Source organism: Leptinotarsa decemlineata, unplaced genomic scaffold, assembly GCF_025532065.1.
Source record: "Leptinotarsa decemlineata unplaced genomic scaffold, Ldec_3_MD MMD2_tig00026328_RagTag_RagTag, whole genome shotgun sequence".
Lineage (NCBI taxonomy): Eukaryota > Metazoa > Arthropoda > Insecta > Coleoptera > Chrysomelidae > Leptinotarsa > Leptinotarsa decemlineata.
In genome coordinates, this window is record NW_027412688.1 from 37,652,014 (window position 1) to 37,666,680 (window position 14,667).

At 35.1% G+C, this 14,667-nt stretch overlaps 2 protein-coding genes across 3 annotated transcripts in view; one reads left to right on the forward strand and one right to left on the reverse strand.

Annotated features, from left to right (window-relative positions):
• The first annotated feature begins 640 nt into the window (after nt 1-640).
• LOC111514278 (CD151 antigen) lies at nt 641-10,912 on the forward strand. Its single transcript, XM_023170517.2, has 6 exons — nt 641-860; nt 6,881-6,978; nt 7,120-7,311; nt 7,515-7,684; nt 9,761-9,986; nt 10,251-10,912. The coding sequence occupies exons 2-6, from the start codon at nt 6,901-6,903 to the stop codon at nt 10,296-10,298; spliced, it is 714 nt and encodes a 237-aa protein (XP_023026285.1). The 5' UTR covers nt 641-860; nt 6,881-6,900; the 3' UTR covers nt 10,299-10,912.
• A 651-nt stretch (nt 10,913-11,563) lies between these two features.
• LOC111514277 (FMRFamide propeptide) overlaps nt 11,564-14,667 on the reverse strand; it is a 41,904-nt gene continuing 38,800 nt past the window's right edge. For both annotated transcript variants that reach the window (XM_074182348.1, XM_023170516.2), the window contains one exon: nt 11,564-12,282. In XM_074182348.1, coding sequence (XP_074038449.1) covers nt 11,966-12,282 — 317 coding nt within the window. In that variant the 3' untranslated portion in view covers nt 11,564-11,965. The remainder of the gene's footprint in view (nt 12,283-14,667) is intronic.

The following is a 14,667-nucleotide window of genomic DNA, read 5'->3' on the forward strand; positions in this document are numbered from 1 at the left end:
ATATGGAATCCGGTATTTATTATTTATTATTTAATACTGTTACGGTATTTTATACAACGATCATGTAATGATGATTATTAATTCACGAGCATTAACAGGGATGGTATGGTTTATGTGAGTGTATTAAATATTACCTATAGGTACTTATATTTGAATTGAACAAAATAACAGTAATTCTTCAAAAAATTCTACAAAATTGTAATTTAGGTATTCCCTCGCGTATTACCATGAATATAGGAAAACTATAATCATTCTATTTATATTCATATTGCACCTGATAATTGTAATAAATCCGATTTCTTGAAAATATCAAGAGAACGCAACATATTTCTGTCTTCTTGTGATTCAGAGGTAGCGCCCCTTTTTAACTCTCACCAAAAGACGTTTACTGTTTAAGAACAATGAAAATTGAAGGACCTCATGAGAATGTCACTTAAATCAATAGCCTCTGATTTGTAGTTGATATTTCATGATGAGTTCGATCGCAATCTTTCAACAAACACCCATGTTAACCCATGTTCAACATTCCAAATACCACGCCAGATGAAAGATTTTTCTCTGCGAACTTTCTGCGTGCCCCTCGTACTATAAGCCCAGGTGAGGTCACCTCGATGACTAACTCATGGGGGAAATGGTCACTCGCAACCTGCTTCGATACCGCTGCCTCGTGTTTCAATTCAAACAGTTGAAAGCAGAAAGAATGAAAGAGCATCTACTAGCAGCTGTTTTAACATTTGTTTTCGTATTGCGTTAACGGTTGTCGTTTGTTTGTTTTTGTTATTGTTCGTAGGTGTTTGAAGTGATCAACTTGTGAGCTGATAGTTTGTTGTTGGTTGCTCAGCTTGGTTTCACTGACACAGGTGAGAAGATTTTTTTTATTCTAGAATTACTACGAATTGAAACAGGGTTGGGCTGGGCCCACAGCTTATATATCGGTTTTTGGCTCACATACTGAGGATCAACCGCGCTTTAAATGTGTCATTTTCTTTTCGTGATTACTACATACTTCTGACTTATTCACTATCAGAAAATGCATACTGGGCTTTTGCAAAACATAACATCTCTCTTGTGACTTCCAAAATTATTTTTAACGCATTAAAAAGTATCGACAACTCTTATTTAAATATCATGTCTTTGTTGAAAACTCTAGTAATATTCAACGTTCTTCCTTTCAAGAAATGCGATAACCTTTGGGAAAGTGGCTATGTTTACATTTTTCTTCACTAACTTTTTTACTAACCGAGTTTCATGATTGGCTGAAGTGTCAAAATTAAATTTGAAGTCATGTTACGGGGAATGCGGCATGGTTATCGACGTTGTGTTCAGTTCAGGAACTGATCGCGATTTGAGTATTGAAATTCGATATTGGTGCAGTTATAATTACTTAAAATTTTTGTTATCTGTTTGAAATGTGACGTCCTTGGACAAGTATTAATAGTAATAACGAGTGTGATACCAACGCAGACTTTTTTCAGTATAGTGATTCCAATAGCGATGATGAGAAATGCGAAAAAGAGATACCAGTGAATAAGATTCGGATGTATTTGAGTATATTTGAATATACAGTGTGACCCATTTTTGATGGAACATCCCCCTAAAATTTGAAGTTGTAAACCGATTTAAATATTTTTTTTTAAATGTCAAGTACTAAAAGGTCTACCTTGGGACAAAATTTGAAATGTTTATTAAAGTTTCAGGGCATACTACGAGATTTTTTCTTAGTCGAAAATCGGGATTTTTTATTAGCGATTTTTTTATTGAAAAAATCACTACGCCACTGGATTCAGAGTGTCTGTAAATAGGTGTGACCAAAATTTCTTGGAAAAATATTCATTATAAACAAAGTTATGACAACTCAAAAATTTGAAAAACTCACACAGCTAACAGTCACAAAAAACACCCTATATCAACAGATATAGCCATGAGAATATTTTTTTATGATTTTAACAATGAAGTGCCGCCAGATGAAAAAAAAAACGAATAGCGTAAATATTTAATGTAAATAACGGAATTACATTCAAGTTTTCACGCAAGTTAACTAAAACTAAGACCTAATATTTCAATTTAAATCTTAGTTGCCATGGAAATGATATTACAGTTTAACACTTGTGAAAGATTTAAGTGTGCTATTGTCAACAATATTCACCTTACAGTTCTTCGAATTATTTTGTGTCATGGCTGCAAGATTGAGCGTAAGAGAGAAAATTGAAATTGTACGCCTTTTGGGAGATGACGTTAGAAGTGCTAGAGAGGTTTGTAGAGTATTTAATGAGAGACATCCAGATCGTCCTCGTATTAACTGCGGTACGGTAAATAAAATAAATAAAATATTCAATGAAACTGGTGCAGTATCAAAGATGATGTTAAAAAGTAATCCTGTACAAAGACGAAACAGGAATGACAGGAATGATCAAATCATTTTAGATTATTTCGGAAATAATCCTAATGCCAGTATAAAGAATGCCACTTTAGATTTGAATATTCCACGAGAAACTATTCGGAGATGTCTCAAGGCGAAGAATATTAAACCTTTCAAGCCAAAATTTTTACACACACTTCAAAAAGGCGACGAAGCAAGACGCCTGGAATATTGTTTATGGGCCCAAGGGGAATATTTAAACAAAAGAAATTTCCTAAGAAATATTTTTTAAACAAAATAAATTTCCTAAGAAATATTTTATATACCGACGAAGCCACTTTCACTACAAATGGAGTAGTGTCATTACAGAATTGTCGCTATTGAGCAGCGGATAATCCTAACTGGGTAATAAACTGTAAAAGCCGGTATTCCCAAAAAATCAACGTCTGGTGTGGGATATTGAACGAACGAATTATTGGTCCTTTCTGTTTTGAGGAAAACATTGATGCTCAGAGGTTTCTAGAATTTTTAAACACAGAGTTTTGGGATGCTATTCACGAGCTGCCAATCAATGAACGATCAAATCTAATTGTCCAGTTAGATGGGTGTTCAGTTCATCATGCCAAAGCTGTGAGGCAATAGCTTAACGAACATTTTCCAAACCGATGGATAGGCCGTGGTAGTCCGTTTATAGAGTGGCCACCCAGATCTCCAGACCTCACAGTTTTGGACTTTTTTCTCTGGGGACTTCTCACACAAAAAGTTTACAAAAACCGCTCAAGAAATAGAAATGAACTTTGTGCAAGAATTCGACAGGTATGTGCAGATATTAGCCCTCAAGGACTAAGGAACGTAATCAGAAACATTCGTAAGCGCTACGACACATGTACCGAAATACGTGGTGGATTAGTAGAGGCTACTAGAATATGAGTTAGAATTAATTGTTGCCCTGAATCGAAACATTTCAATAATTAGTTATTAGTTGCATTTATTAAAATTTTTGCTTCATTGTTAGTTGAATTGTGTGAATGTAATTCCGTTATTTTCATTAAAAATATTTACGCTATTTGTTTTTTTTTCATCTGGCGGCACTTTATTGTTGAAATCATAAAAAAATGATATATTGTGACTGTTAGCTGTGGATAACAATTTGTATTTTGAAGATTACTATACCAAAAACCAACAACTTGAAGTTTTACAGACAAGAACATTTGAAAAAGTGTATTCCCTTGAGAGTAAGTAAAATAAAAGCTTGTGAAGAGACATATCAGTCGTCCCTCACGTAGTCATTTTATCTCCACACTTGATAGGAATAAAAAAGTGCCGGATTCAATATTGTGGTGGCATTGATCCACTTATTCTGCAATATTCTTTTTGTCGATGCTTGTATGACGAAATACCCACCGATTGCGCGGTCATACATACATATCACAATTATTATAGTTAATCTGCATTTTTTAATGGCGTTCACTCAATTGAGCACGATGTTTCAAGGTATTTAATTGTTTTAATATTATTTCACTCATGAATAATACTTCTTGGAAATTGTGAAACAAATAGTTGAAATACACGGGCTATCTGGTTCATCTACGTATAACTTCTATTTAGGATGACCATAATATTGTTATGGGATTCAAATCCGGTGATCGGGGAGGTCAATCAGTTGAACGATAACGGAAATTTTCCAGGGTCAACTTTGTTTCAATGAGTCCAAATCCTACTATGGAAAGTTTTGAAAAGTTTAGAAAGAAATAACTTTCTGAAGTATTGCGACTACTTAGAGATTTATATCGCTACAACTTTTCACCTGGTGATTATATGCAGTGGACGTGTCTTAATTAAGACACGCCCGAGGAAGCCATTGTATGGCGAAACACGTGTTGTGTTTTTGTAAAACTATCTAGTGGAATACGTGTTTTTCGAATACGTTAGTTATGGATTTTCATCAAATATCGGCCGATTCCATCATACAGTGTGTCTCACTTCTCATGGAAACACCCCCGTATCTTCCGTAATATTCGAGGTGGAACGATGAAACTCTCAGGACTGATGGAAATGCTCAAAATGCATCTACCACCTGAATGGGGTTGGCCAAAGTGATATACACTGTCCGCCACTCGCGATGGAACACCCCATATTTACGGTAAAACATATTAGGGGGAAAAATAGGCTCAAAATTCCTTCAGATTCGTGATCAGGACTACCAACTTACTACGGATACACTTTTTTCCTAAAAAAATTTCAGTCCTGAAAAATCCGAATTTGTCTCACTTCTCATGGAAACACCCCCGTATCTTCCGTAATATTCGAATGGGGTTGACCAAAGTGATATACACTGTCCGCCACTAGCGATGGAACACCCCATTTTTAGGTGAAACATAGGTGCAAAATAGTTCGCTTCCAATATCTGAACCCCTTCATTCTATCTGGAGAGTATTCTCAGGTATGAAAGATACAGATGCTGTGAGATGCTATCATCCATTTTGAGCCAATCTCAGGAAAATGTCACAGCACCACATTCTCAGATTATCGAGATAGTGTATGAAAAATTATCGATGGCGGCATCTATTATACCTGAAGAAGATTATTCGTAAAACTAATTCTGGTTGCTGAACATCCAAATTCTATCCCAACCAGAAGTGAGAGCTCTCGACTGATGAGCAAAAACTTCAAAAAATGGAAAAAATCTATATTCAAAGGTTCACATCTCGAAAACTGTACAATTCTGAGCTTTAGCTGTGGCCACTTCCAATCAGAACATCAAGAACTACAACATATCAAAATTTCGGCAAAATTCAAGGCAAGCCATTTCTCATAAGAAATGTGCGGGGTCCTTTATCAAAATATTGAGGAAATATTTTACCATCCGAAACAAAATTAATCTTCATACTCATTGCAACACCGAAACAACTGTAGATTTTTAAAGAAAATATCGCACTCGGTGAAACTACCTTTGGATGTGAGACACAGAATGATTTTTCAGTTAGATGGTTCACCAGTTCACAATAGTGGCATAACAAGGGTTTGGTTGAATAGGAATCTACCTATGAAATGAATAGCCCTCTCGTAGTATAGCCACCACGATCCCCAGATTCAACTCCACTGGATTTTTATTTATGGGGAAACTTGAACAATAAAGTTTATAAGGAGAAGCCAACAAATAAGGAAGATCTCCGTGCAAGAATTATACAAGCGTGTAGAGAAATCACACCTAGAGAACTGAGAAGAGTTGGAGGAAATAATGGAAGGCGCATAGAAAAATGTGTTCGATTGAAGGGAAATTTCATAGAAGGCACGAAAATATAAAATTGTCAACAGTTAAATAATTTGAAATTGATTGTTTTGTTTTTTAATTGAAAATGTGATTTTGAAAGTAGTATTTCGAAAGAATTTTGAACTACATAACATTTTTCGCAACAAAATATCCTTGTTTTCTTTTTAAATAATGGGAAAATGAGAATATGAACATTAACCATCCTAAAACCTCACTGATTACATGTTTCCGTTCCTCTTACAAAATTACCATTTCCTCTCTTATTGAGAAGGAATAACTTTCCTGACAACAAAATAAATTATTTATTTGAAAACAAAAGTCGAGTTTCTCTTAAACAATTTCGTTCATCTTCTGATGTCAAAACCGAAAAAAAATCTACTTCAATTATTACAGAAGATACGGGGGTGTTTCCATGAGAAGTGAAACAAATTCGGATTTTTCAGGACTGAAATTTTTTCAGGAAAAAAGTGTAATCGTAGTAAGTTGGTAGTCCTGATCACGAACCTGAAGAATTTTGAGCCTATTTTGCGCCATAATATGTTTTACCGTAAATATGGGGTGTTCCATCGCGAGTGGCAGACAGTGTATATCACTTTGGCCAACCCCATTCAGGTGGTAGGTGCATTTTGAGCATTTCCATCAGTCCAGAGAGTTTCATCGTTCTACCTCGAATACTACGGAAGATACGGGGGTGTTTCCATGAGAAGTGAGACACACTGTATATGCAGCGGACTTGTATAGAAGAATCGCCGAGGACTAGTACCTCGTAGAGTATTTTATTTTCTTTAAACATAAGAATTGAAAGAGCAGTTTGGGATAAAGTGAATTAATTAAAGACCAACAGATGCTTACATTTTATATTATAGGTACAAGAATCGGCTCCTTACATCGTTAATTAGAACATAAGAATCAATGACATCACCTTCACGTTTTTCTTTATCGTGATTTTTTTTTGTTTAGTACCCATACATCAGGCAACACCCTGGGTATTAGTTTATGTTCAAATCGTGTAGTTATCTCTTGTATATTTTAGTGTTTTTTTGTAATAAAAGCCAACTGAATCACTTGGTGCCCATTTTGATTAGAAATCTTTTATTTAATTGGTTATAACATCTTTGATCCTCGGCCCTGTAGAATGTTTCGAGTTGGTAACTAAACCGACCGTACTTAAACAAAAAAAATCTAACTACGTTTCATCTGGTTTTCCTAAATTTCGTGTGCAAAACTAATTTCCTACTTTTCTTCAGGATCTAAGTCACACAGAGAAATGGGATGGGGCCGGAACATGGATGGCTGTGGAAATTTCATTAAATACAGTTTATTCATAGTGAATTTGATCATTTGCGTGAGTATAGTTTCTGTTCAAAACAATATTTTAACTGGAAAAATAAATCTATTGAAGTAAATCTTTAGCTTTACCATTCATATGCTGATTCTATACCAACGTTGCTGCATAACCCATCATTGTCTCAATATCCTTTTCCAGCTGGGAGGTTCAGTAGCAGTGGCTTTGGGACTATGGATCGCCGTGGATAAATCTTTTGCTAACGATCTCCTTGGAACTAATCTCTACTTTGGCTCGACCTGTGTTATAATAGCCACTGGAATCTTGGTGACATTTACTTCCTGTTTGGGATGTCTTGGTTCCATCAAGGAAGTGAAATGTATGCTTGTCATCGTAAGTAAATTGATACATTCGCCATCTTAGTTTGAACTCATTATCCTTCCATTTCCTGGTTGTAATAACTTTTGAAGAAATAAGAGGCCATTTTTTCTCCTCCTTTGAATGGAACATTTTCTCCTTCGTAGATTAGAAGTTGAAAAAATGATTATTTTGATTTTTAACCTCTTACTCTGAACTCACAACAATTTTTCTTCCAGTACACTATCACCCTATTCCTTATTTTCGTTACAATGTTCGTCGGAGGCATTCTGGGATACGTCTTTCGAGAAAAAGTACAAACCACCATCAGGATAGGCATGGAGAGCTCTCTACGAGATTATGGAAACTATCGACCAATCACCGAAGCTTGGGATGAAACCCAAACCAGGTAAATACACAATATTCACAATAGTACACTATAGATACTGTTGAGGGTCTTCATCCCTGAAAAAAAAGAAGTCAGAAACGATTTTTCTTATTCTGATTGAGGAAAGATTGTATGAGTGTATAAAGGAAAAATAATAAAAAAAAATATTTTTCGAATATTAGATGAATAAAAAGTATTTTCTCTCTCACTTTTGGGCATTTTTCTTCAATTCCACCATCAAAACTAACGAATATTTTGGTGTTATTCCATTTCGGTATTGAAGCCTATCATTTTCTCAGTTAAACGACTTTCTCATTTTTCTTTTTAATGTTTCCTTTATTTTGTTATTAATTTAATAACAATGTGTTATTTATACGAATTTGACTTCCTTGCATTATGCCTTTCGAAATGGGAAATATCAAATTTTATCAAAGTCAACTAATAAAGTTTCGCTTCAGCCGTCGACTAGTGAAAACTAATTATTACTTTTGAATCTGGAGTCAGAATAGTAGATGAATTTGTTTTAAATGACACGCCCGTCAGGTAGCTCCTCCCACACGTCTGGTGAGGGAGAGAGAGAGTATCGTAGAGCCATTGTTAAATGTAGCACAGGGTCCGATTGAGAATAGGAAAAGATAAAAGTTATTCTGACCGAACGAAAGATCGAAATATTAAAATTTCTACAATAATCAGATAGTTTTCAACTTACCTATCTGTATGTTTGCGTGTGCACACGTTTATATCAAATCTTGCAAGTCTAATATCTTCCGATTGGCTTGAAATTTTACAGGTATTCATTACTAGGGACAAAACTTCATGATATTTTCATATTAAGAAATACTAAGATGGAGGCTCTAGAATGTTGGACGAATTTCATTATTTTTGATTTGATTACAATCAAAATTGGTAGCAAAAACATTGTTGGATTTCATTTATTTTCAACAGTTGCATACACATCAGCGGAATTGAATTATTCACGATTGGTATTGACTTATATTTTCTAACCCTTTATATGGAATCAGACATATTATTTAAACTGTGGACCTTTCCTGCAAAATATTATATTTAAATCATTCAATTTTAAAAATATATCTGGCAATATGAAATAATTTTGAGGAAAAATATGAGTAATTTACCCCGGAGAGCCCTAGATGAATTATTTTTGAGGATCCGACTATGAATCATAAAATCTTTCCGTCATTTCAAACTAATGCTGAAAATTGATATTGTGAAAGGACCCTTACTTGAAAGACAAAATCTGATACTTGATTTCTCAATTTTTTATTCATAAGTATCATCTGATTTTCTGAACACCCTGCTCATGTTTTCGAAAAAATAAATTTTGAACAGAACACGACTATAAATCACAAAATAATCCATAGCCATCTTTATGCTGCTATTTTGAATTCTTGAAATTCATTAAAGATTCATAATGTGCGACCCCGAAAACCCCATTGAATATGAATCTGATAACACAACTTGTCTGTCACCTTGAATTCATTAATTTTGACAATACATTTATATTTTAGGGCCCCAAAAAATCCACATACTAATTTCAAATCGATTCGGACCATAATTACATATCTCGTTCGATATCTTGGAACCGTCATCTTGAATTCGTTAAGTTTGACAAAAGATTCATAATCTCTTCCTTATAACAAGTCAAATCGGGCCCTAATCACAAATCTCGTCCGCATCTTGAATTTATCAATTTTGATAAAAGATTCATAATTTTCAAATAATCTGCAATTTTCGTGCAAACTTTGAGATCAACACGAAAACGAATATGTTTTAATCTAAAATGTAATTTGGAAGGACGAACACGTCGGCGAATAAAGTTCGGCCCTGGAATGCCCCGGCCTGGTCAAGTTAGAATTAGGGAGGAGTTTGTATTTATTTCATCGGGCGAAATCGCACTGCCATCTGGCGGTATACGTTTTCATAACTAAAGGCTAAAGACACTTAATCATTCCCAGAAGGGGATTAGTCTTTATAAATGCAGGACCATTTCCTCGTAATTTCAATAAAAACGATATGTGTTCGTTGAGTCAAGTTTCAATGGTTCATGATAATTGTCCAATATACTATCACTCACAGATTGCAGTGTTGTGGCATCTATGGACCAAAGGACTGGCAGAACAGGATTCCTGAGTCCTGCTGTAAGATGACGTCTGCTGGTAGACGGGTTTCCTGTCAACAACTGGGAGAAAACAACAATTCTTTCACTATCTTCACTCCTGGGTGTCTGCCTGTCACTACAGAATTCGTGAAGAAATACGCTGTAGTACTGGGAACTGCTGGGATCGTAGTTTCTTTTTTGATGGTAAGTTTGCAATGATTGTTTATGAATAGAAAATATGCCATTGCCATTTGTATAGCTGCTTACCATTCGGCAAAATTGGCAAAGGAACAAAAGTTTGTGGTGTGGGAAACTATTTGATTATTAATAGGAAGGCATGAGGTTGTGCGATTTTTTTTAGTGCATTTAGCAGATGTAATAACTCAGTCAAATTTTGTGTAAGCATTGTAAATGTCGTATATTGTAGATCATGTTGTTACTAATGAAATTGTTCTGGTTGATTTTCAGATTCTGGGAATGATTTTCTCTTGTTCGTTATTCAAGATGATTGAATGAAGTGCCATAAATCGAAGAGAAGCCTTCTTGAATGCCAGTGGTTTTTCTGATATAATCGTGCGAAGTGTTAACAGTTAAGAGTTATGTATATTTTTATTTATAATTGTCGCTTTTATAAGTATATTATACGGCTAGTGGTATAGTTTTTTGCTCACTTATGAGTTGTGATTATCATGCATATTTTCCAAGTATTATGTAGATAGAAATAATATATTGATGAAGCATAGTGAAAATACAGCCACTATACCGTAAAGAAAAATCACTTGGTACTAGATCAGGAGATGCAGTTGGCTTGAGATGATTCCTCTACATTTGTATCAAATTATTTAAAAAAAATGCGATTAGAAATATGTATATTTGGGAAAATATTCAATTTGTTGGTTCTACTTATTGTCGAATCTGTTGGCTGTATAATAAAGTATAGATTCAAATAGTTTAGTTTGAAAATATTGAAGTCTGAGTACAAAAACTGATTTTTTTCGAATTACACGATAACTGTGCCTATTATGTGCTTTCTGATTCTATTTGATAATGTATTATATATACTTTTATAGCTACGTACTTACTTTTATACCAGTATTTTCAATAAAAACAAAGAAACAAATAATTTTCAATTTCTGATTTCAATCAAAATTTTTTGAACAACAAAAATCTTTTAAGGTCTCTATTCTGTTTTGTCAAATAATTTCATTCAGAATTTTGGGATTAAATACATTCAATAATATACTGACTATAAAAGTCATATCAAGGATACCAAATTATACTAGCCTTCCAATGATAAATCCATATAAATTGAAAGGGAATATACCCCTTTGGGAGAGATCAATTTTTTTGAAAAAAAAGTGTGGCTTTCTAGGGAAAAGTGTTTTCAATGTTCATGTAAAATTAGTCGTCTCAAAAGTATTTTTTCTTCCGCGTAATTCAATGTTTATTTGAAGGTAGGAGAGGGCTGTTTCTTCTCCACATATTTTTGAAGAGTTTATTTCGAAATCGATTGCTTTTTCCTTCTTTTGGGAAATTACTGCATTTTTTTGTATAAAGATTGAGGAGTTAAAATCCAAAACCCTTTCTAAAAATCCATATATTTTTTGAGCTCTACTCATACCAATTTCCTTATGATATTTTCCACAAACTTTTGAAGGAGTCACTTCTAACCAGATTCTAAGTATTGACCAATTAAATCACATAGAAGAGTATTATTTTCAATCCACTCAACCTCTAGTAACTGAATACAACACAGGCTTTGGAGGAAATGAAACAACCAATAAAATTTACAACTTTTATTTTACGAAACATATCATTTTTCGCAAGTAATGCCTTACATGAAGAGATTGAATATTTACATCAATTATGCAAAATCCATCGAGTATTACAATAGGAACAGAGGCAAATCATGGAAGGTACGATGAGTTGTCCAGCCACAACTAATCATACCAAGTTAATAATAGACACATAACAGGCCATGTAGGAAACGAATGATCACGAAACAGAGACAGCAAGATAGTGTGTAACACATGGAACAGTAGCTTGTCACCTGTCAAAGAATCGCCAGTTCTGTGGCCGTTTGCCCACAGAAAGATTTAGACTAGTTAAGAAACGCCATAGAACAGTTCATAACGCTCGAAATGCTTAGGCCTTGCGTTGCAACTCCAGTCGTCTCGATAGCCTTACAAAAAGGTTTCCCAGCGTTGACCTTGTTCTTGCCTACGAGCCATTAGCTGAGCGAGAAGAAGTGCCAGGGGTGAGTTTGCGGGAACTTTCAATTCTTCGAACGATCTGGGTGGAAGGTGATCGATGGCTGCGGAGTTGACCAAAACCAGTCGTTCGTCAGCGTTGTTGTGAGAGAGGGGGGTGGTTTGGTGGTTTCTGCCGAAGCGCATGAAGTTTGAGCTCTTGCCGAATCTGAGGTAGGCGTCCGTGCGTTTGGGAACCTTGTCTGGGGTTGCTTGTCGCTTGGAACGGGGTTTTTCTTGGATGCTTCGGCCTGGAAACAGAAATAATTTCAGAAACGTTTATTACCGATGTTGTAGAGTAATAACGGAGGTACACGATGATTCCAAAGAAGTTGTACACGAGAATTTGCATTTTTTTGTATCTTGTAGCATTTACAGAGTGAAAAAATCATAGATTGAGAGGTAGGAAATGTAATCTAGTAAAAACAGTTTTGCATACCAGAACTAGATAATTTTTGTACAGTCCTAAACGCAGATTATTTACTGTATTGACACGATGTCCACTACACGAGTTTCTCGATGTTAATGAGCTTCCCCCCACTCCTCCAGCTAATCTACTGCATATTCAATATTCAAAGGCATGGAGGAATAAAATATAAGCTCGTCATTTGGGATATGCAGTTAAACTTTGTGACAAATATATTTTTGTTTGAGCTTTCCTAGGTTTCAAAAAGTTAACGGGAGTTCATGCAGTTGATATTATTAATAATCCATATCTCCTCTTATGATGCACTGTTTGGAAATTTGGTGTAGTATCTCATATCTCCTCTGACGGTGACAGTAATATTGGTCCTACTGAAATGTAGTTCCAATAATGACATTAGCATCATCATCAGCTTGTTTCAAAAGAATATTGGCAGAGACATGGTTACTTTTCAGTTTGATCCTCTCCATCAATGTTTCATTGTAGATTATTTTCATCATCGTGAGGTTCGAAGTAAACACGCAGTTGTGTTCCAACTTTTCTGCTTCCCCTGTATATCAGCAACCCGAAACTAACCAACTAACGGTGATATACCGCTCCTTAGAACGTTGCATTTGACATTTCGCAGTATCATGCGAGAAATCCGAACGAAATACATTGTGCTGCCAGCTCGACAACAACCACCGTTAATTGCCCTACTGCGCGTTACGTCTTTCCTGCTGCCGTTCCTGCAGGAAACCGTGGAATATAAACTGCAGCGAATAAATAGACATTGAGAAAGCGAGGAGAGGTTGATGAGGTTCACAGAGTTTATTGGTTATCGTATCTCCATCCATAATGTTTACGGTAATGGCTGATTTGTGGCCCTTTTATCAATAGACGCAAGATTTTGCTTCTCGGCCAGAAAAACTTATATAAGTGGGTGAACGAGAAACTTTGTGAGGTATCGGGCATAAATCTTTATCGGATATCAATATTCAGCGTGGTATCAGCCGGAGAAGTAGTTGTTTTTCGGCAGGTTCTTACCTGAACCTACTATGTAGGTTCGTTATTATTAATATGTTGTATGTGATACGTCGTGATGAAATTCATGCCCTTCTGCTAAAAGGTGGTTTGCAAATGTGGAATTGATCTTTTTATTTACAAAATTACTTATATGGTCTTTAATTATTTGGGAAAACGTTCTCCCTGTCTGGCCAATATACGCTTTTGGGTAAGAACCACAGATACGTAGATGATATCTCAGTCTGTTTTACTGGTACAGATAGGCAATTACGCAAGTTCGTTGAATTTGTCAATTCTATTCGTCCGTCAATAAAATTCACCACTGAAAGGGAGGTAAATAATTCAATAAATTACCTTGCCCTAACCATTATTAAAAATAACAATAAACATTGATTTGCAATTTTCCACAAACTATCTTGCACTGACATTATCATACTTAATTCCTCCTCACACCCTTTACCAGCAAAGTTGCTGCATTCAGTAGACTTCACAGACTATTCAGACTATTGAATATTTCACTGCTTGAGAGTAATTTCCAGGGAGAGCTGAGTTTTATCAAACAAATCGCGGTTAACAACGGTCATAAGGTAGTTATTATAGAATCCATTCTTTCCAAAAAACCACAAAAGCAAGCCATGGACCAGGATTATCCAAATTCAAAATACGATAATGTCAGTTACACGACATTGTCATATTTGGGTGAAGAACCCACCAATAATGTTGCTCGTTTTTTGAAGAAAGAATGCGTAAACGTAGCTTACAGAACGTATAATAGTTCTGAACAAGTGAATTTATTGAAAACGATAAAGACAAAACTTCGATGTCGGATAAATCAGGAGTATATACGCTGACTTTTGGCTCTTGCCCAAAACTGTATATTGGACAAACAGAGAGAATGTTTTCCCAAAGAATCAAAGAGAACAGAAGTAGTTTTGTAAGGTGAAAGTTTGAAACTCAATCTTCTAGAATGTTTAGAAATCAATAGATTCAAGATTTCGGATGATTTAGTTACTGCTCAAATAGAATCAAATAACTCTCCATTACTAAATATTTTTTCAAATGTGGAAAATGGGACATAAGCTCAGGTAATTTAATTCATTACAACTCAGGTACTTGAAATGTAGGTACTTCAGCTTGTAAAATTAGGTATATTAGGCATTGAAAATGTAGAATATCATGTGTTTTTGTAAAACCGTTGAGTGAAAAT